The sequence below is a fragment of the Pteropus alecto genome, unplaced genomic scaffold (genome assembly GCF_000325575.1).
Source record: "Pteropus alecto unplaced genomic scaffold, ASM32557v1 scaffold105, whole genome shotgun sequence".
Lineage (NCBI taxonomy): Eukaryota > Metazoa > Chordata > Mammalia > Chiroptera > Pteropodidae > Pteropus > Pteropus alecto.
The window spans coordinates 1,222,486-1,243,887 of NW_006436294.1; the positions used below are offsets into that span (position 1 = coordinate 1,222,486).

Here is a 21,402-nt window from a genome sequence, read left to right on the forward strand (position 1 = left end):
TCAGACAGATGGTGACAGGGCAGTTCACTAGAGCCAGTGGGACAGTGTAGCCCACAGAGGCTACAGTGATGCTGCATTTCAGTGGACTTTGTAAAGCAGGCCGGGAACAGATGTCGACGGCCCATGGGAACAGGGGCATCATCTTCCATAAGCTCTACTTCAGAAGCTACATTTGTGTAGATGGGCAAGATACCTGATTATAGCCGTACCTCGGCCTCTGTGTGGTCACCTGTAAGCGGGTGATTATATAGGTCAAAAGAAAAAAAAGTTCTAAGAATATAATGTTAGAGTTTCCCATTAAATTTCATTTTAAAATCTCAAATCTTCACTCTCTCCTCTATACCTCCCTTCTGTTCTCACTGATTTTTGCCACTGTGATCTCTTTCCTGTCCTGTACCTTCCTTTTCCTTTTTATTTTTACCTTAGTCTTCAGTTTGACTCTTCTCTGCAACCCTTTGTGTATTAGCCTAGAAATTCTTTTATGATGTTCTTTGTGAAACAGATAATTATTTATTCCTCGTGTTGAGTTTTGGCGAGACCTTCAAAGTTGGCCTGTTTGTAGGAGAAAGGCAAGTCAGCAGTGATGACTACACACTATTTTGTAGCAGGTCTATTAATGTCATTACTTTTGGCATTTTACATCAAAGCATATGATCATGAAGAAAAAAAGAAAGAATACAGTTCTTAGATTAGCTCAATAATAGCCAAGTGCAGGAGGTAAAATATTTTCAGCCTGAAAACTGTGGCAAAACAATGTGTAGTAATTTGTCACAGTTACGTTTGTATGTTCTGCCCCTCTAACTGTCATAGAGCAGAACCCAGTGACTCCTGTATGACAGATGCAAAGCACACACTGCCACCAAATTTCTAGTATGATTGGGGAGATAAGATCGAAAGGTAATAATGATTGAATGGTGATAAGGGAAGATCAGTCATAACTGAGAATAAATTTTTGTCACTAGAAGAAAGTGGGATAAGTGGAAATAATTGGAGTAATATTTCAGATTTTTAAGGAAGCGATATAATATTCAGCTAGGCCTTGAAAGATAAGAATCTTTATAGTGGGAGGACATAAAGAAGTGCAGGTAAGTAAAGTGTTTTCAGTAGGGGCTTCTGTTTGTAGAAACGCATAGAAGCCAGAGATGCCACAGCACGCTCGGAGATCGGGGGATGGGCACACTCGACTCGGACACTACATAAGTTAGGGAGCTGTCGAAGTTATGCTGGTAAGATCTAGCTAGGGAACCCAGAGTGCTTTTTTAATCCAACAGTGGGTAGAATTGCTTGGGAGAGTGATGTGGTCAGTGTTTTAAGAAGCTTATGACATGATGGTGGCATATAGGGAAAACTGTACAACAGTCTGTCATCAGTTGGGATGGTTCTCAGCTGACGGTGATTTTGCCCATCCCAGGGAACGTTTGTCAGTTTCAGAGACACCACTGGGGCAGGAGAGGTGGAGTAGGCCTACTGGCATCTGATGGGTAGAAGCTAGAGATGCTGCTAGACATCCTACAACACACAGCAGCTCCCCACAACAGGAATTACCTGGCCCAGGATGTCAGTAGTGCCATGGTTAAGAAGCACTGGCTGAATTATACTGTGATAACAAACGCAGGCTCTCAGTGGTTGAAAACTTTCAAGATTTATTTGGTGCTCAAGCTAACTGCGTATCATCCATATCTGGAATCCACACTGCTGGAGCAGGCCCTCTCTGGAACACCGCTCATACTTGATTGGCCAGAACTAGTTACCTAGTCCCTCCTAACCACCGAGACGCCAGGCATTGCACTCCTACTATGTGTCCAGAAGGAGGGTAAATTTCTACATTCGATTGACAGCATTAATTACTACCGTGGGAAGCTACTGTGGAGTAGAGGAGTAGTCAGTAAGAGAGAAACTGGTTGCTTTATGCTGGCCTTCTTTAAGTTCTTTATCCTTTACTCCTTCAGGAGAATAAAATCACAATATATGCAAAATGGGATTAGAAAGATAGAGTGTTGCCGGATTATGAAGTGACTCTTCATGAAGTTTAAAAGTCTGAGAACACAGTGCTTTGTACATTGGAAAAGAGCAAAGAAGACAGCGTCTTAATTTTATGAAATTTTTTGAAATCCGAAATATGTAGTTTATAAATGACGTATCATTTCTAACTAGCATATAATGAGAAATTTTTTTATTTTAGATGAAGATCGACTTTCCAGGAGAAAGAGCATCGTGGACACTGTGTCCATTCAGGTGGATATTTTACCCAGCAACATCCCTTCCGATGATGTGGTAAGTTGCCAAAAGTTTGTGGTAGAATGCTGTCTTGAGAGATATCAATTTAAAAGAATTTTTTTACCCTTTTATGCTTTCAAATAGGAGCAAATGCAACTCTGAATTATCACCAAATCAACAAAATTGTTAGTAGAAATTAATCTGATTTAGTCTTGAACTTCTTCATAATTTATTTTACTAAACTCATTTCAGCTATCTATAAAGAAACAGAAATTTAACATTAGATTTCACATTGTAATTCAGTGTAATAAAAGGAGTCATAAAACAGAAACGGAAGATTTTTCGTAAGTAAGAAATGTTACATAAGGCCTGTTATTAAATTAGGAGGCCCTCTAGATCCTATTAAAGATTTATGAAACATGGATTAGGAGTCTAAATGGAATTATACACTCTAATGTGAAGGCAGATGCTCACAACTTTCAGAAAGTTCCAAAACTTCATCTGAGGGAAATTTTTTTTTATCATTTTAGATAGTAAGTATAATGCATTTAAAGTAGGTTAAGCGGTATCAGTGATCTTTGTACTCTTTAAGGACTGTGACTTATTTGAAATATTGTAGATTTAATGCTCTCCTCCTGTTTCAATAGAGAACAAGAGTGTACCCTCCTGAGTTATAGGAAGAAAACGCAGCCAGTACTCTCTAGGACTTATTCCACACAAATCACCAGAGAATTTTTTGATAAGTCAAGTAAAAATGCCGAAATACCAGCATGTCAAGTCAGCCTCCTCCTTGTGGTTTATTCATTGCTTGCCTTCCTAGGTATTTCATTATTTCTCATTTGGTACAGTATAAATAATTAAAAGAATATCCATCTAAGAAAAGGGGAAGGAAGTTGTCTGAATTTATGCTTTCTCAGCCTCCTCTCTCCTCCCCTCTCCCAATCCCTGTCAATTAATTTATCTTCAAGAGTTAAAACTGTTTGGTGGCCAGGGCATAGCCGACTCACTCACATCTTATGTGCTATTCAGCCCCCTGTTATGCAGAATTAACCTACTTTATTAAGAAATGAACATCAGAGCATCAAGGGTAAAGAGGCAGTTAGTGGTTATTTTGAAACTGAGGGTGTTAAGGTTGGTTTAAAGTTTCTTACTAATTTAAGACTCAAGAAAAATCATCTTCCAAATATTCTCCTCTTCATATCCATTTGAATTTCTATACTCCCTACTAGTAAGGAGTTTGTAATGATTGTGAATTTGATACTGTTAATGTTTTGAGGGAAGAAATCTAATAAGTTTATACACTATTTTGTCAAGAGTGGAGTGTATTTTATTGACTGGTGTTATTCCATTCTCCTTTTGTTAATCATTTTTATTTCTTTTAAAAATACATATAAAACACTTCAAACTGTTGCAGACAATCAATCTATTTTGATAAAATGAATTGAAAAGACATTTGCATAAAGACAATATAGGAGGAAGATTCTTAAACATGAACTTTACATTAAAAGTCCATTAATACATTTGTTAACTTGCTAAAGATCTCGTTGTTTTTCTCTTTGCCATAAATAAAGTCCTGAGTCAGAGATGGCTCACACTGAGCATTTGAAAATTTAAATAAACAGTTCAGTATAAGATTTCCTTGAGCACGTCGGAGTTCCAAACCCACTTATCGTTGTGGAATCTGATTTTGCTTATTAGGGGTGATTGTTCAGGTACCGGAAGACAGAATAATATTACCTTCTAGGCTGGAACTGATTGATTTCATGGTATGGACAGGAGGAATTCGTGTCAGTTAGGTGTTCACCAGTTAATGGTATAACAAAATATCAAACTGTGTTTAAGTATATTAGCTAACAAGGAGTCAGATAAGAAAATTGTTCATTTAAAAAACAATACTCGTGTAACGTTGATCAAAATTAATTGAAATTTTATATACATGATCCCAGTTAGTCTTCAGATAAATCTGATATCTGCGTTCAGAGCTTATAACTTAAAAAAAAAAAAAAGCCAGAATATTGTTTAGATGGAGATATAGCAAACTTGTGTTTTCCTTGATTACAAATCAAATCGTTACTATAGTTTACTGAAATGCCTGGTCCACTTGAGGTATGTCAGTTCCAACATTCGTAATTCATACCTTATCCCACTGTGAATCACTTAGTGAACTTTTTCTAAAAATCGCCCTATGTACACATAAAGATACCTGATTAAATTAAGGGGTTCAAGAAGATAAATAGCTAAAATGGAGTAGAGGCTTCTCTGCTTCCTGAGATAGAACTGTCTGCTTGGTTCCTGGAGTCAGGCTCTGTAGGTGTGATTCCCGACCTCGGGGGCTCTCGGAGCATCCTGGGCGTGACCGCTGTGCAGGCGGACCTGCACGAGACAATCATGCTGAATTATGTGGGGAAATGGATGGCAGTTTATGTATATTCAAATTCGAATACATATTACATTTTTCTCTGTACAAAATTAAGTCACTGTTTGGCTGAAAAGGATTGTTGTTTATTCTGGGACAAATAATAGACCTTCGTTTCATACATATGTATCCCTGCCTTTTTCCCAAGCATGACTGAAGAAACCTGCATGTGTGCTAACAAAACAATAATTCTGGCATCAAACCAGTATTAGTCAGAACCTGCTGCGCTAGGTGCTGTAGAATTGCTAAGATATCGTCGGAAGTGACATAGCAGCTAGTCTGATTGGGAAAAGATGAATAGCAGATTTCATGCAAGCCCAAGTGTGTTGTGGAGTCTAGGCTAGAACTGTAGATCACGCAGAAGGCAGAGAGTGTCGAGACCTCTCTCAGCTGGTGCCTCTGCGCCCTTTCTCCATAACTCTAGCACAGCCGGTGTTTCCTGTAGAGTTGGGACTGATTGTGGTCCAGTCGAGCACCGAATGAAGTAGGGGGCTTTGCATTTAGCAGCAACATTGTATGAAAAATATGAATCATTAAACACTAGTATAAAGCAATGGTCTTTAAAAAAATTGAATTGACAAAAGGGAATCTTGGGAAATGAGAGTAAAACCAAATTATGGAAGGTTTTGTCACCAGCCCGAGGGCTCCGTGTGTAATGTGGTAGGAAGTAGGGAAACTCTCCAATTGGGGTAATGTCATTATCAGAGCTGAGCCTTCAGAACATGAATGTCAGAAGTGTGACTGGGCTAAATTAGAACAGAGAGACTGGAGGTCGAGAGGTCACCTAGGAGATCTTCGTAATAGCCTGCGCCTGGGTACTGAGAACCTGGAGTAGCCCGGCTGGGGATGGGGAGCAGGGACGGGAGAGTGGGAGTTCCCCATTCTGAGAACTTAAAGTGATTTAGAGAAAGGAGAGTAAAACAAAAGGACGGGGCAGAATGACCTGGTGGTTCTGATGCCAGGAGACAATCAGTGATCTGAATTAAGGAGAACGAGAACCAATGGAGAAGAAGAGTATTAGGTAGAGTACTTAGCTTTTCACTTATCCAGATCGAACAGGTAATAAGTAAAAAGTATATGTAACAAGAATACTGGCCTTCTGTCTTCTCCACTGTTCTTTCTCCTGTACTATGGTTGTTTCTCAAAAGTCTAAAAGTTCTTAACCAGTTGTAAAAACAACAGTGGATTTTTTCATTGAAGTACTAGTTTGTTTCTAGGTACAAATAAATGACCAGCCAGAGCCTAATCTTATATATCTGCTCCAAATATCTAGAACAAAGCAACTGAAGATTCCCAAGTTTAATCTGACTTCAACTAGAACTATGAACCCTCAGTAAAAAACTGAGGGAGTGGAACTCTTGCTGCTTGGTTTCCAGCTAAAGCCTTTCTGTTACAGAGAAGCCAAGGTGCAGAGCATGAAGTCTTTTGCTTTCATTAGTCTTGCCGCCTTAGACTTAGCAAAAGAAGCTCATGAGCTAAAATTAGGGATGACCAGAGCCCCAGGCAAGTACTCGTGCATCGTTTATTAATTTTTATTCAGAGATACTATAGTAACTGGATATATTATTCCTCGTGCAAATGTGCTGGTGCCAAAAAAAGTATGACTGACTTTTTTTTTCTTTTATCATAATACAGTTAATTTCATACTTTTTACAAATCTCAAAGCAAGAGAGAGATCTGAAAACCCCAAGGGAAAGCGTATTTCTGAGAATAAGACTGGCGGCTGACCTCAGATGTTCCAGAATGTGATTGTTTTAAGCTGTCGATTAACTGTACTCATTGGACAGTTTCCAAAGTAGCGATTCTTTTAAACCATTTAAAGTTTTAGATTATTTCAAAATTTTCGATTTGTAAACTGTATGTGGTACTAGAATTAGAGAGGCCATAGAGTACTAGTTTGCATTTGTCACATGGCTGAAACTTTATTTATGTATAATCTCTGCCTTGAATATTTCCAAGCATTGTTGACCTGTGAAGCATAGTTCAGTGAGTGGGACTCAAATCTTACTGCACATCACATGACTGGAGGTTGAGATCTGTAATTCGGTGGTGGTTGGGTTGCCTAGGGGATGCTGATTCTGCCAGCCTGAACTTAACCCGTAGACTCGTTTGGGAACCACTGCAGTAGGCCATTGTCACAGCCAGTGAAAAAGTAGACATTATTTGTTACTGTGGCGTACAATCATAAATCAAACCAACACAAAGAAGAAAGAATTTGTAAAAGTTTTTAGTTGACTTGTAACTAGGTGAAAGTATTGTTCATATTGACCTTTCTTAACTATTTTACTTAAAATCACTTTTTTTAGGTTAGTAACACTGAAGAAATCACCTTTGAAGCATTAAAGAAAGCAATTGGTGAGATTTTTGTATTTGTTAACTCTCTTCATATTTTGCTAACTTATCTTTATCTTAGTACTTGTTTAGATGCCACATAAATAAATACAGGCAGCATGGCAAGAAATACATATTTACTGTTGATTTCTATATAAATATGTATTGATTTATTTAGCTACTTTCTTTAGGCTTTTACAGTTGTCCTGTCTTGTCACAGATATTTCTTTTCCTTTGTATAGATAGACTTTTCTAGAGTTATGCAGGCATATCACAGTGTATTTTAATGCCATTCTTATTTGGTGGGTAGCATGTAGGCTTCATGAACTTATAAGACACAGTCAATGTATTTCCTTTCGTAGGAGATGTAGAGGTGAAAATTGTGAGAAATTCTGAGCAAAGTAAATTGAGTGATTTTTTTTGACAGGCATATAATATTATAATTAGAAGTGTGTTTGTAGTAGAGTTAGAGAAAGGAGCTGGCTGAGATTGTCCGCAGGCATGATTGGGTATCACGTTAATCCCTGCTATTTTATCAATGAAAATGTTGAGGCAGAAAAATGAACAAATTCTCCTGAGATCACATGGCTAGTAGATGCTGGAGCCAGATTTCATACCCAAGTTGGTCTGACTCTGTAGTCTTCACTTATCTTTGTATAAAATATTACTCTGATTTTTTTTCTCCTTTGGCCTTTACGGAAATAAATTTTATCTTATGTAATTAGCTTCTTTTTTTATTTTAAAATGGTTCTTTCAATTATGTATTAATATTAATTACTACTATACTAATGACCCTTGATCCCAATTCATTTTCTAATTGGTAAAGCAATATAGGGTAGAAATTGGCTTTCATTTTTTTAGAGATATTACAGTAAGAAAATTATTTTCAAGGGCAGTAAAGTGCTCCAGAATCCATCATACATGAAATAAAATTTGACCCCTTTTGGCTTAATCCATTAGAGGATTTTTTTTTCCTCACTGTTACTTAATAGCAAATTTGCCAAAATAAAATTAATTGAATTTAGTAAGCAATTTTCGAACACCCATTATGTGCAAGATACTTGGAGAGGTTTAAAGATTAGTAAAACGTGTTGAGGAATTTGCAGCCTAGGGCAGTGGTTCTCACAGTCTGTCCTGGGGTTCTGGAGGGCCTGAAGGAGACTCTCAGAAGGGATCCAACAGGTCAGAAAGTATTTCTATCATAATATTAAAGCACCGTAAGCCTTTTTGATTAACGTTAATGAAGGCAGTGGCATCAGACTGTACTAATGGTCATCGTATTCTTTAGCACCATATACCTACAGTTATTTTTAAAACAAGATTACTTAAGAATGCCCTTGGTTAATTGGTATAATTTATTGGTTCCATTAAATCTCAGCCTACGAGTGCATGCCTTTGGGGAGAAAACATAAACACTTTTTTGATTGCCTTGATTTGCAAGCCGAGCTAGTTATTTTTTACAAGAAATGCCATTTTTACTTTGAGAAAAGACTGAGAGGAAACCTGTAGTATTTGGCAGACGTTTTCTGGAAAATAAAGGAAGTGAGTCTGTCACTTCAAGAGAAAGAAAAACAAAACAAAAGACACCAACCGTATTTGCTCCCAGTGACAAAATTAGCACTTTTGAACAAAATCAGAATCTTGAAACAGTCTGCCACTGTGAGTTTGACAGCCCTCCAGTATTTAAAGACTTTTCTAATGAGATCAGTGGTAATAACTAACAAATGTGGCTTTTAAAAATTATTTTATAGTTTTTTATGTTATTTTTTTATATTATTTTATAGACATAGAAATATGTCTACATTTAGAGGATCTATATGTCAGTGGACCGATAATTCTAAATGACCATTGCATGATGTTACAAAATCGTGCTCGAGCAAAATATAAAATAGATCAATAGATTTTAACGTAACCAATGACAAAAGTTTATTAATAAGTTTTAAATTCTGTTGTAACTAACATTTAAGAAACCACTCCTTGTCGAGTTTTGCTGTGGTGTCGAAGAAGGAGTATCATAATTCTGGGCAAACGTTTTTAAAACTCTTTTTTCACCACTATCTATGTGTAGGGCGGGGTTTTCTTCATATTCTACAACCAAAATAACATTGCGGACAGGATCGAATCCATTTGCAGACAGAATCCAGCTGCCTGCAATTAAGCTATACATTAATGAGATTTGCAGATATATCAAACAATGCCACTATCTTCACTGATTTGGTTTATTTTGGAAAATATGGTTATTTTTTCATTAAACGTGTTATTTTTAAACGAGTTAATATCTTTAAAGTTTCTCCGTTTTATATGCTAATATGGAAAATATCAGTAGATATAAGACCGTTCTAAAAAGCTATTTGATTTTGTCAATATTTTTTAAAAATGTAAAGGAATCTTAAAACCAGAAAGTCAGAGAACTACTGGGCTAGTGCGGAAAGCGAACCTGCTGCCTGCGGGCCAAGTTCAGGTGGAAACATTGTTTCTTTAAATTGAATCTGAGCACTTAAGACCAGGGATATACACTTGTCTTGCCCAAGTAGCTTATTTCCTCCTGCTTTTACCTGACCAGATTTAAAAATATCTCTTTCCTGCCTGGCCCCTGGCACATCTGAACCTGTGACACTGGTCTGGTGAACAACAGAGAGACGATCATGACTTTGTATTATAGTTTCAGAAGGACATAAATTCTTTCACTTTGTTAACCTGCCATAATGTCAAAGGAAACAATAATTCGTAAAGATCTGTGTACCCCTATGTTCATGGCAGCACTGTTCACAATAGCCAAGATATGGAAGCAGCCTAAATGCCCATCAACAGACGACCAGATAAAGAAGTTACGGTTCATATATACAATGGAATATCACTCGGCCATTAGAAAAATGAAATCCTACCATTTGCAACGACATGGATGGACCTAGAGGTTGTTATTCGGAGTAAAATAAGTCAGACAGAAAAGATAAATACCATGTGATTTCCCTTATATGTGGAATCTAAGGAACAAAAAGAACAAACTAATTAAAAACAGGCTCACAAATATAGAGGACAGTCTGGTGACGGCCTGAAGGGAGGGACGTTGCAGGGCTGGGAGAATGGGGTGAAGGGTTAAAGAAGTACAAGTTAGTAGTTGATTGATGGTCACGGGGATGGGGAGCACGGCGTAGGGCATGCAGTCAGCAGTGATGTAATGGCTAGGTGGAGAGCCAGAGGGGAGAAAGAGCAATCAGGGGGATCGTTTGATAAACTATATAAATGTCTAACCAATGTACTGTATACTTGAAACTAATAAAAATAATGTAGTTCTGTCAATTACCATCATTTTTCGTTTAGAGATCATTTGCTCTTATGGTCATTGTCAAGGTTCTATGAAATTCTATATTCCTTTTAATGGGTCTTTATAAACATTTACATATAGATACCAGTGGAATGGAAGAACAGGAAAAGGAAAAGAGGCGTCTCGTGATAGAGAAATTCCAGAAAGCACCTTTTGAAGAAATCGCAGCACAGTGTGAATCCAAAGTGAGTGAGCAGATGGTGAAGGTTGTGGCGGGGGGTGTGATTTTTGTGAAAATCTTGGTAATTGGTTGGTAGGTTCTAAGCTTTAGGCAGATGAGCAGAATACGCGTAATGCATCAGGTAGGGACTGAAAGCTTTGATGGTACAAATAATTTCTTTGTGCAATATAAACCGATTTAAATGGCATATCCCAAACTACATGTTAATGATGGTTGTTGCTTTGGTAATTTTTTCGCAGTGGTTTTCAGCAATTTTGCTGTATTTTGTTTTGTGTGTCTATCAGTTTGTTTTTACCACTGAGACTAGGAAAGGAATAAAAGAGAAGCTTCACATTAAATTCCAATTACAGGTACAACCAAAACACTAAAACATTCTTTACTATCAGCTTAATAGTTACAGGTATGCTTTGTCCTTTAAGTGGCATTTGTATTATTATATATGGGTTTTTGGAAAATAAATCCATTCTTAACATTTTTTTTCTCCTTTGTAGGCAAATCTGCTCCATGATAGACTTGCTCAAATACTGGAACTCACCATCCGGTAAGGGTTTGTTACTCCAACAGCAGTAAAACAACAAAGTAGAGACTATTAGACCCCTATACATTTGTGTCTGATCATACGTAATTGTGCTTTTCATTTGGGATAAACACAAGATCGTGCAGGTGCCTTAGTTATCACTTAGTTGTCACTCAGTTGTCACCCTGTTCCCTGGGTAGAGTCTGTTACCCTTTCTTGTCTAGGTGTCTTCAGAGTGGTCCTACTAGGACCTCGGGTAACTTGGAAGCTTCGCAATCTAATGATACGTTTAACCAGATGATTTCTCATATTTAACCAATTCGACTTGCAAAAACTAGTTTGTTATGGTTCAGCCTCATAGCTCTTTCCAGAGCAGTAACAGTTCTACTATGCGGGTGGCTCACTTGAATTATTAAACTTTCCTTGAGCTTTCCTAAGTCATACTCATTTGAGTCCCGTTATAATTCATTTTATGCTCTGAAATGTATGGTGTCTCACATACTTCCGTATTCTGTATTTATTGCTTATTAAGTAATGGAGCATGTGACAAGGTCAGAGCCCAGGTTCCATCTGTGGAAGGCACCTCCGCCTGTTCTTATGTCGACTGGTGTGGAGCTGGCCTTTGTGTGAGGCGGCTCAGTACAGGAGTCTTAGATAGAAGCTGTGCTTCTGGAGTTTTTTCCTATATCAGCTTTATCTTTTTATTTTTAACTTGACTAACAAGGTCCCTTTTGCTTCAACCCCAGCATCCTATGAATAGAAGAGGCGGGTGCATGCTCCTGTCCATTTTCTTTTTCATTCTATAGCCTTTCTTTTGCCTTTGTGTGCAAGGCATGTTTTTCATCAGTATCACATCTTATTCTAGGCATTTGCCCACCATTCCTGCCACCCCCCAGTAAGGTAAAAGTCACTTCTTTCCACAATTCAGAACAGAGAATTGCACCAAAGTACGCAATATGTGACATACCTTAAATTGAGAAGATATCGTTGGCTGTGAGCATTTACTTCCTCGATGCCTGTTAGTCGTCATAGTACATGTCTGCTGTGTGCTTGATCTCATGCGGCTGGTTTAAATCTATTATATTTGCTAACCATCACCATAGCCCTGAAAGTGAGGTAGATACTATTTTTTTCATTTTCCAGGTAAAGACACTGAGGCTTAGAGAAGCAAAGTAACTTGCTGAAGGTCATCCAGCTAGTGAGTGGAAAAGTCAAATTCAAAATCATAACCCTTGTTCTTAAAAGGAATGTTGCTAGGGACCATCATGGTACATATAATCTGTCATAACTGGGTAGATTTAATATTTTAGAATAAGTGTTATGACTAATTCTGTGTTGTTGGTACTGCAACTACTACTAATAGCATTTGTTGAACACTTCTAATAGTTAACATTTAGTGAACTCTTACGGTGTTTTAGGTACTGTGCTAAGAGCGTTATTTCATGCAATATTTACAAAAGACATAAAAAATAGGTAGTGATTATTTTTACTTTAGAAATGTAGAAACAGAGGCACATAGAAGTTAGGTGACTTATGAAGGTCACCTAGTTAGGAAGTAGTTCTGGATAGCTTACGTGATACAGAGAAATCAAACAGACTTCTTAGTGCATCTTCAGAGTTTTCCATTCTTGTTTGGTATATTCCTTCTTGTTATTTGCCTCACTGTAACTCTGGACAGAGGAAGGAATTTGTAAGAAACAAAACGGTCTTATATTTCAGTCTCCATTGTTCTTGCATTTACTTTGATCCTAGTACAAAAAATAAATAAACAAACAAACAAATAAATGAAGCGCGAAGAAGCAGAATACACTAAGAATAAGCAATCCTACAGATAATCCAGCTATTGAAATTAGCAGACAAGGTCCTTAACGCACACGCACACGCATACACACACGCACACACACACACACACACAGATTTAAAGGAAAAGATACACATATTTTAGGAGAGAAACGGAAACTCTGAAAAAGAACCAAATTGTAAATCAAGAACCGAATGAGAGAATACCTGAAAGAAAAAATTTTATTGGGTGGGCTAGGTGTTGTATTGGACTTTATAGAGGAACTCTCATTCATAGCTCACGGGAGTACACAATGGCTCAAACTCTTTGTGAAACTTTAGCGGTTAAAGTTAAACATGTACCTGCTCTTGATCCTGTAATCTCATTTGTCAATATTTACCCAGAGAAAGGAAAACTTAACATTTACAAAAAGACATGTACATGATGCTTTAGCACCTTTTCTTACATTACTGAATGCTCATGAACAGAATGATAGACAGTAGACCAATAGCGATATTCTTACAATAGTGAAATACTATTCAGCAATAAAAAGGAACACATTTTAGGGGTAAATCTAAAAGAAACATATTGAGAAAAAGAAATTAGACATAAAGGAGTAAGTAGAGCTTGTATGGACCGTTCCTATAGGCTGCACAGACCATTCGTGTGAAATTCGAGAACAGGCCATGGTGAACTTTGTGATAGAGACCGGAACAGAGTTGCTGGGTGTGGGCATGTGTGTGTGGGGCGTGGGGGTAGGGAGAGATGGCTGGTTAGGGATACAAAGAACTTTTTTTTGAATGAAGAAAGTGTTGAGTACTTTTATTGGGGTATGATTTATATGAGTTTATGTATTTGTCAGTTCTTGTCATATATTACACTTAATATCTGTACATTTCACTCTATGAAAATTATCCCTCAATAAAAAAATAAAGGGATGTTATAAATACTGGAACAGTAATTGGTAAATAATTATTAGTTGCCAAAAATAGAATAATATATCAGGAAAATATAAGACAACCAGCTGAATAACTTAATCGAGAGCAATTTACAGTTAATTATATTTGTACATAATTAATGGAAATTCATTACTATATGAATTACATTATAACAAATACTAAAACTAAAGAACTTTATATGACATATACTATAACTGAAATATGCATAAGAATACTTAAATACATGGAAACTCAGACCTTCTTAGTAGATAGGAAGTTAATATCTTAAACACATCGCTTCTCTGCAGATTAATCTACAGTTTTAGTCAAACTCTTCACAGTTATATTTTTTATATACGAACAAGTGATGCTATAGACAGTGTGGAAGAATCTACATATAAAGCAGTCAGGAAAATGCTGTGGGAGAAAAAAACGGGGGAGCATTTGCTCCGCCAGGAAGGAACAAACAAATAAATGAAGCGCGAAGAAGCAGAATACACTAAGAATAAGCAATCCTACAGATAATCCAGCTATTGAAATTAGCAGACAAGGTCCTTAACGCACACGCACACGCATACACACACACACACACACACACACACACAGATTTAAAGGAAAAGATACACATATTTTAGGAGAGAAACGGAAACTCTGAAAAAGAACCAAATTGTAAATCAAGAACCGAATGAGAGAATACCTGAAAGAAAAAATTTTATTGGGTGGGCTAGGTGTTGTATTGGACTTTATAGAGGAACTCTCATTCATAGCTCACGGGAGTACACAGTGGCTCAAACTCTTTGTGAAACTTTAGCGGTTAAAGTTAAACATGTACCTGCTCTTGATCCTGTAATCTCATTTGTCAATATTTACCCAGAGAAAGGAAAACTTAACATTTACAAAAAGACATGTACATGATGCTTTAGCACCTTTTCTTACATTACTGAATGCTCATGAACAGAATGATAGACAGTAGACCAATAGCGATATTCTTACAATAGTGAAATACTATTCAGCAATAAAAAGGAACACATTTTAGGGGTAAATCTAAAAGAAACATATTGAGAAAAAGAAATTAGACATAAAGGAGTAAGTAGAGCTTGTATGGACCGTTCCTATAGGCTGCACAGACCATTCGTGTGAAATTCGAGAACAGGCCATGGTGAACTTTGTGATAGAGACCGGAACAGAGTTGCTGGGTGTGGGCATGTGTGTGTGGGGCGTGGGGGTAGGGAGAGATGGCTGGTTAGGGATACAAAGAACTTTTTTTTGAATGAAGAAAGTGTTGAGTACTTTTATTGGGGTATGATTTATATGAGTTTATGTATTTGTCAGTTCTTGTCATATATTACACTTAATATCTGTGCATTTCACTCTATGAAAATTATCCCTCAATAAAAAAATAAAGGGATGTTATAAATACTGGAACAGTAATTGGTAAATAATTATTAGTTGCCAAAAATAGAATAATATATCAGGAAAATATAAGACAACCAGCTGAATAACTTAATCGAGAGCAATTTACAGTTAATTATATTTGTACATAATTAATGGAAATTCATTACTATATGAATTACATTATAACAAATACTAAAACTAAAGAACTTTATATGACATATACTATAACTGAAATATGCATAAGAATACTTAAATACATGGAAACTCAGACCTTCTTAGTAGATAGGAAGTTAATATCTTAAACACATCGCTTCTCTGCAGATTAATCTACAGTTTTAGTCAAACTCTTCACAGTTATATTTTTTATATACGAACAAGTGATGCTATAGACAGTGTGGAAGAATCTACATATAAAGCAGTCAGGAAAATGCTGTGGGAGAAAAAAACGGGGGAGCATTTGCTCCGCCAGGTAGGAAAACATGACAAGTGTTTGACATTTACAGCACATTGGACTTGGGTACAGGTAAGTGGGAGAGAGGAGATTTCAGATTTTGGGGGAAAAGAACAAATGTTTAATAACTCTTATTTACTAAAGAATGTTGACCAGCAATAGGGACGGGAGAGGAGTCTCCTCTTACTTTTACCAAAATGGAAAATTTTAACTCTATTTAGAAAAATACATAAAAATACTAGAATTTATACAGGAATGTTTTTTGTAATCTTGGTCTGGGGAAAGTTTCCCTTAGCATAACACAAAAACTAGAAATTATAAGAAAATAATTGAATCTTTATAAGGTTTATAAGCATTTGTTTAAAAAAAAAAAAAGTACAAGGTTGATAATTAAATAATGAATTGTGGAAAAACATTTCTATTATATGACAAAAGATTAGTTTCCCAAATTTGTAAGAAAAAAACATCCAAGTAGAAATATAGGCAATGGACTCAAATATGCAATTCGTTTTCAAAGAAACATAAAGTCAGTACTAAGTCTACAAAGATACTTAGCATTAGTGGTAACCCAAAAATTGAAAATAAGAGTAAGGATGAATTCCCTTTTGCTTGTCAGATTGGCAAAGATTTAAACAACAAAACGATTGACTATACCCAAGATTTATAATGGTATTAGAGAATAGGTTCACTTAAATGTTGAAAATATAAATTACTACTATTCTGGCAATATGTACCAAAGTCAAAATTGTGAGTACACTTTGATCTAGAAATTCTACTGATAAAACTATAAACCAAAGAGACAGGATAAAGTTATATATGTATAAGAATAGACCTGTGAGCATTATTTATAATAATGAAAAATGGAAATGGTCCTGCATTTATCCACTGAATTTAATTATGATATATTCATATGATGAAATACCATACTGTCATCAAAAAAGAATAATATATGTATGCATGAAAAAGTTTTTACTAGTGAAACAGAGCAAGCTTACAAGAATGGGTATATTTCAATCCCATTATAAAAATTATATATATATATATTCAAAGGAAAATAATCTGGTTTAGACTTAAAAACCAGCCGATACCACCGTGACCTGTTCTCCGTGCAGCCGTCCAGCAGCACGTCTCATCCATCACTGTCGGCAGGTAGCAGTTAGACAGCTTTGTGATGTGAGCGGCTCTGAAAACACCTGTTGACAATGCCTCGTTCTCCTTTTACAGTCCTCCTCCCAGTCCGTCAGGGACACTGACCGTCACTTCTGGGCATGCCCAATACCAGTCTGTCCCAGTCTATGAGATGAAGTTCCCAGATCTGTGTGTGTACTGAGTGGCTCGGGAAGACCTCGGCATCGGATTTTAAAGCCTAAAAATTAAGGTCAGGCTGTTTTCAGGGATTGCTTAATGCGTAGTAACGTCCTTCTTGAAGATAACGATGGACTTTATCTTTAACCAAATGCTTGGCATACCGTATTAGAAATTTTGAAACTATATATGATTTTAGAGTACTTTTGAAGATAGATTTATGCCATGTTAATTTCCTTTGTGGTTCCTGTTGGCTTTGAAGGTGAACATGTATTGGTATCACATTATTTCATTGTTAAACAGTGTATTTTAAACTTCTCACAATTATGTGATTTTTTAAAAAAAATTAAGCCTTCCAAGGATTGAAGATGTATGAAATGTCTAATGTATTTCTTAAACATCTATCTACACAACTGCTCAGAAGTAGAATTGCTTTTGTATTTGGTTGTCTGCAAAAGCAAAAACATACACGTGTATTCTAATCCTGGGACTGCAAAACTGCTCTGTGGCTTTTTGTCCCTATGTTTTAGATGCTGCGAAAGGCATCCCTCGATTTGTTTACCGTGATAATATGTGATAGACATTCCTCCGCTTGTTTATGGTATGACATTTACAGAATAATATTCCTAGAATATGACCCTAAAATCGCCATACTGTAAAGTGTCTAGTTCTTGTAATACTGTATTTTCTGCCAAGAGTTTAACAATTCTACTTGAGAGGCTTAGAGCTTACTCTTGGAATACTGAACTGTGCAATATTTTTTACATCGTAAGATGTATTAGTTTACAGACTTTGCTTTGAAATATTAGTAGTATTTTGCTGTGGCTCCATTAATTAAATGACTATATATTTAGTATAGAAAAAAAAAATTTAAAACAGCTACTAGTTCACCTGTGAAGAGTTTACATTTTGATTTTTATTAAAAGCACATTAGTTTGCCATTCTATGTTGTGCATCTTTTTAAATCTTCATAGTCAGAAAATTACAAAAATGGAATTTTTATTTGTAAAATTTGAACTGTCACTTGTATGCATCTCTGTTTAGGATTTCTTATATAACGTTCGAAAAGGGTGCCTGTGGTTTAGCGATCAGGTGTGCTAAAGATTGTTACTGTAAGTGTCTGTTGATTCAAGCCACCAAGATTACACGTACCGACACTCTACACGTGCCGACAGACCCGTAGTGTTTTCTTAAAATCATATACAACTTGGTGAATCCCGTCATATGGCAAAACGAGCAGCTTTCTTTGCAGCTCTTATTCTCTTGGGTGTTTTTATAAAATAACCTGTTTATCATTTTACCTTTCCAGATTTTATTTTTTTTTACCGAAAAAATGTACATATCAAAAATTGTAGCTCAAAAAACAATTCAGTTCTTAGCTTTAGTTTTTGTTTAAAAAATTGCAGAAAAGAAAGGCATATTAATAGCTTTCTGTTTCTGGTTAGTTGGGCACCTGTAGTAGAAACAAAAAAGTAAGGAAGCATACTAGACATTTTTTGAGTATTTGAACCAAAGTACAGCATCTTGAAACATCTTGCAAAAGATCTTAGTTACTTAAACCTATGAAATGATACTCAAACATCCCGAGCGCTTTGTTAAATGTAGATGACGAAGACCTTGTTTTCAGAGTCATGGTGCAGTCGCCCCTGGGGTCAGATGGCCCTGTTGCAGCTGTCACTGTAACTTTGTCTCGTGATCAGCTAAAATGTTTCACCATTTAATAGGCTAATGTTTATGATTTTTATTTTCCTTTTTTTTTTTATCTATTTTTAAAGGATATTAATTTTTGACTGCGTTTAAAAAAAACAGGGGGACATGCAAAAACAATCATCATCCACTTGGATGTCGTTTTATAGATTAACACTGTGTGCTTTTGTATGAAAAAATATCTAATTTAATAGAATAAGAAAAGATATATATTTGTTTGCACTCATGTGGAACAAACTTTGCTCTATAAAATTTCATGTTTTTCTCTGATTTATAAATGCATGTATTGCATGTAAAGGGAAATCATTTCAGTTAATGTTTATCACACCTTTTTTATTGGTCTGTTTGTAAACTGTTGATTTGGGTTTTGTGAGGTTTTCCTTGTTGCTGTGTTTAAGGCACAGTAGACTTCTGTATATTCTAGGTTACTAATGTGGCCTTGTTAAAAGCGATGCCCAAGGAAAGGCTCTTTCCTTTGGCTTGTCCCTCCCCGGAGCCTGCAAGTGGTAGGTGTGCTGTGCTATAGCCAGTTGGCAGACGGAGAGTTTAGGATATGTCGAAGCTCACACTGTATTGCTATATTTTTGTAGATATTTAAAACTTGTAATAAACCGTTAATCACTCTCTTTTTGCTGTATGTAGTTGCTTATATCACTTTTTTTCTTGACATTGAATAGTTAACATTTAAATATTCCTCCTATACTTGCGTTGTCCTTGACTGCTTATATAGGGTTTAATTGTTGAGGGAGTTCACCTGAACACACACACTCGCACACTCACACACTCACACACTTCCTTAATGCTTTTCTATTCATTATCTTTTGGAATAATACTGCACTTTACCAGCAATTAACTTCTCCTCCTCAAAATATTTCTCTTCTTCTGTCTGAAAATGGAACTAACGTATCTAATTCATGCCGATATATGTAATAAATGTAATGAAATGAGCTTTTTGAAATGTAAAAATTCACTGTGCAGTTAATTCATATGTAAGCAATAAAACAAAATCAAAATACTTCTGTATAAGTACATTTTTATAATAGCTATTAGTTACCTTTATTAAATTTAATATCTTGCTCGAGTTAAAAATGGAAAGTTTTAGTGAAAATCAGGTTGCCTAGTGGATCTGCCCTCACGTACACTGACGTGTCAGAGGCGTGACTGCCAGTCATGCTGAGGGAGAGCTAAGACGAGGCCCCTGGGGCGAGCTCGTGAAGGCACAGGCGCCATCTGCCTCAGTCTTAATGTTTGCATCCAGCCCCATCTCCTGGCTGTAAAAATTACCCTGGTTCGCCTGTGACAGCACGCGTAGATTTGGGGCAGTGTAGCAAAGCAGTGAGGAGCACGGGCTCTGGGTTCAGGTCCAGCCCTACCCCTTCCTGGTCGAGTGGCCTCAGGCAAGTGACTAAATTTTGAGCTTTGTAGTCTTCATCTGTAACGTGTGGAGAGTAAATTCCACCCTCAGAGGTGATCCGTGGGGAATAGTCACTTAGCAGAGGTCCACTGTGCCCTGCCTGCGTGGCACAGAGCAAGCATTTGACTTTTGTTCATAAGTGTTTGCGGTCCTCGAGGTCACGCTGCTGGGACCTGGGCAGCCTGGCGGCAGTCCCCGTTCAGGCCAGTCCCTCCACGGTTCTGAACCCGTTTCTTTAGGTATATAATGAGTAGTGTGTATGATTCACTATCTCACGTTTTCTTTCTAACTCTTCACTTGTTGGATCATGTTACCTGGTCTCTCATCTGACAAATTACTGATCTCAAGTACCAAGTTCAGATGAATGAAAAAGCAGAAAAAGGAGCAGGACACTCTGCCTCTTACTTTTGCTGTGTTTGTCTTTTACCTACACTTTGAGTCAGGGGCAGCCCGTGACGAAGGCGCCGTCGTAGCCCGGGTTCTCCTAAAGCAGAACCGAAGACAGGCTTACGTTCAGGATTACTCTGGGACGGGAGTGGAAGGAGCAGAAGCTTCTTACTAACTAATAGGACTTATTTATGAATCGGCCATCGCTGGCTGACTGGCACTGCATTCCACTGGACAGTGTAGGGCGTCTCATGGGATAATCTGCGAGCCGTCCACCCAGCGAAGGAAGTCAGAGGAATGTGTACCCTTCAGCTTCTGCTCCTGCTCAAGGCCCTGTTGGCGTTAACTCCCGCACATGTGCGGATCGTGCGTGCTCGAGTGCTGAGCAGGCCTCTGTCAGAAGGCGGGAAGTGTGGGAGCACAGAGGACAGGCCCCGTCTGATCCCACCTTCCTGAACGAGGCAGGTTGAGGTGCGCGTGGAGCTGGTCATCACAGCAGTGTGCAGAGGGAGACGGGACTAGACGACGTGGGGCCGGGCGAAGGACGCCCACTGTAACGCCGTCTGGTCAGATATTTAACGACACAACAATCTGGGAGCATCAGGTTCCCCCGTCTTGTTTAGTGAGGTGGGGATTTGTAAAGATGGGAGATTTGAGGGCATCTGGTGGCATACTGCCTTCCACACGGTAAAATCTCAGCAACTAGTGGGCGGGAGGGTGGGTATCGTTGCGGGTTTTTACAGTTGCCATGATATTAATCTGCGTGTGTCACTGGGCATCTGCATTCCCTAGCCTGCCAGCCACTGGGATAAACCCTAATTTAAATAAAAAACAAGTCCAGGACGCAAGGCAGGGTAAGCAGTGACTGTTCATGTCGGGGGCCGTGGCACATGGCCACTCTCTGAATAGCTACAATGACCAGTGTGCTTCTAGGGCACACGCCCAAAGAGCGACCATCTCAGCCCTTGGCGCACATCTTTGGTGGGTGACTATGACCCATAGGTGATCTCGTCAGACTGACTGCATATGCTCCTTTTT

At 37.5% G+C, this 21,402-nt stretch overlaps 1 protein-coding gene across 3 annotated transcripts in view; it reads left to right on the forward strand.

The window, feature by feature from the left end:
- Positions 1–19,578, forward strand: part of EFR3A (EFR3 homolog A) — a 77,998-nt gene extending 58,420 nt beyond the window's left edge. For all 3 annotated transcript variants that reach the window (XM_006912924.3, XM_015590269.2, XM_025047581.1), the window contains 5 exons: positions 2,183–2,274; positions 6,940–6,988; positions 10,371–10,474; positions 10,962–11,011; positions 16,776–19,578. In XM_006912924.3, coding sequence (XP_006912986.1) covers positions 2,183–2,274; positions 6,940–6,988; positions 10,371–10,474; positions 10,962–11,011; positions 16,776–16,881 — 401 coding nt within the window. In that variant the 3' untranslated portion in view covers positions 16,882–19,578. The remainder of the gene's footprint in view (positions 1–2,182; positions 2,275–6,939; positions 6,989–10,370; positions 10,475–10,961; positions 11,012–16,775) is intronic.
- The last annotated feature ends 1,824 nt before the right edge of the window (positions 19,579–21,402 follow it).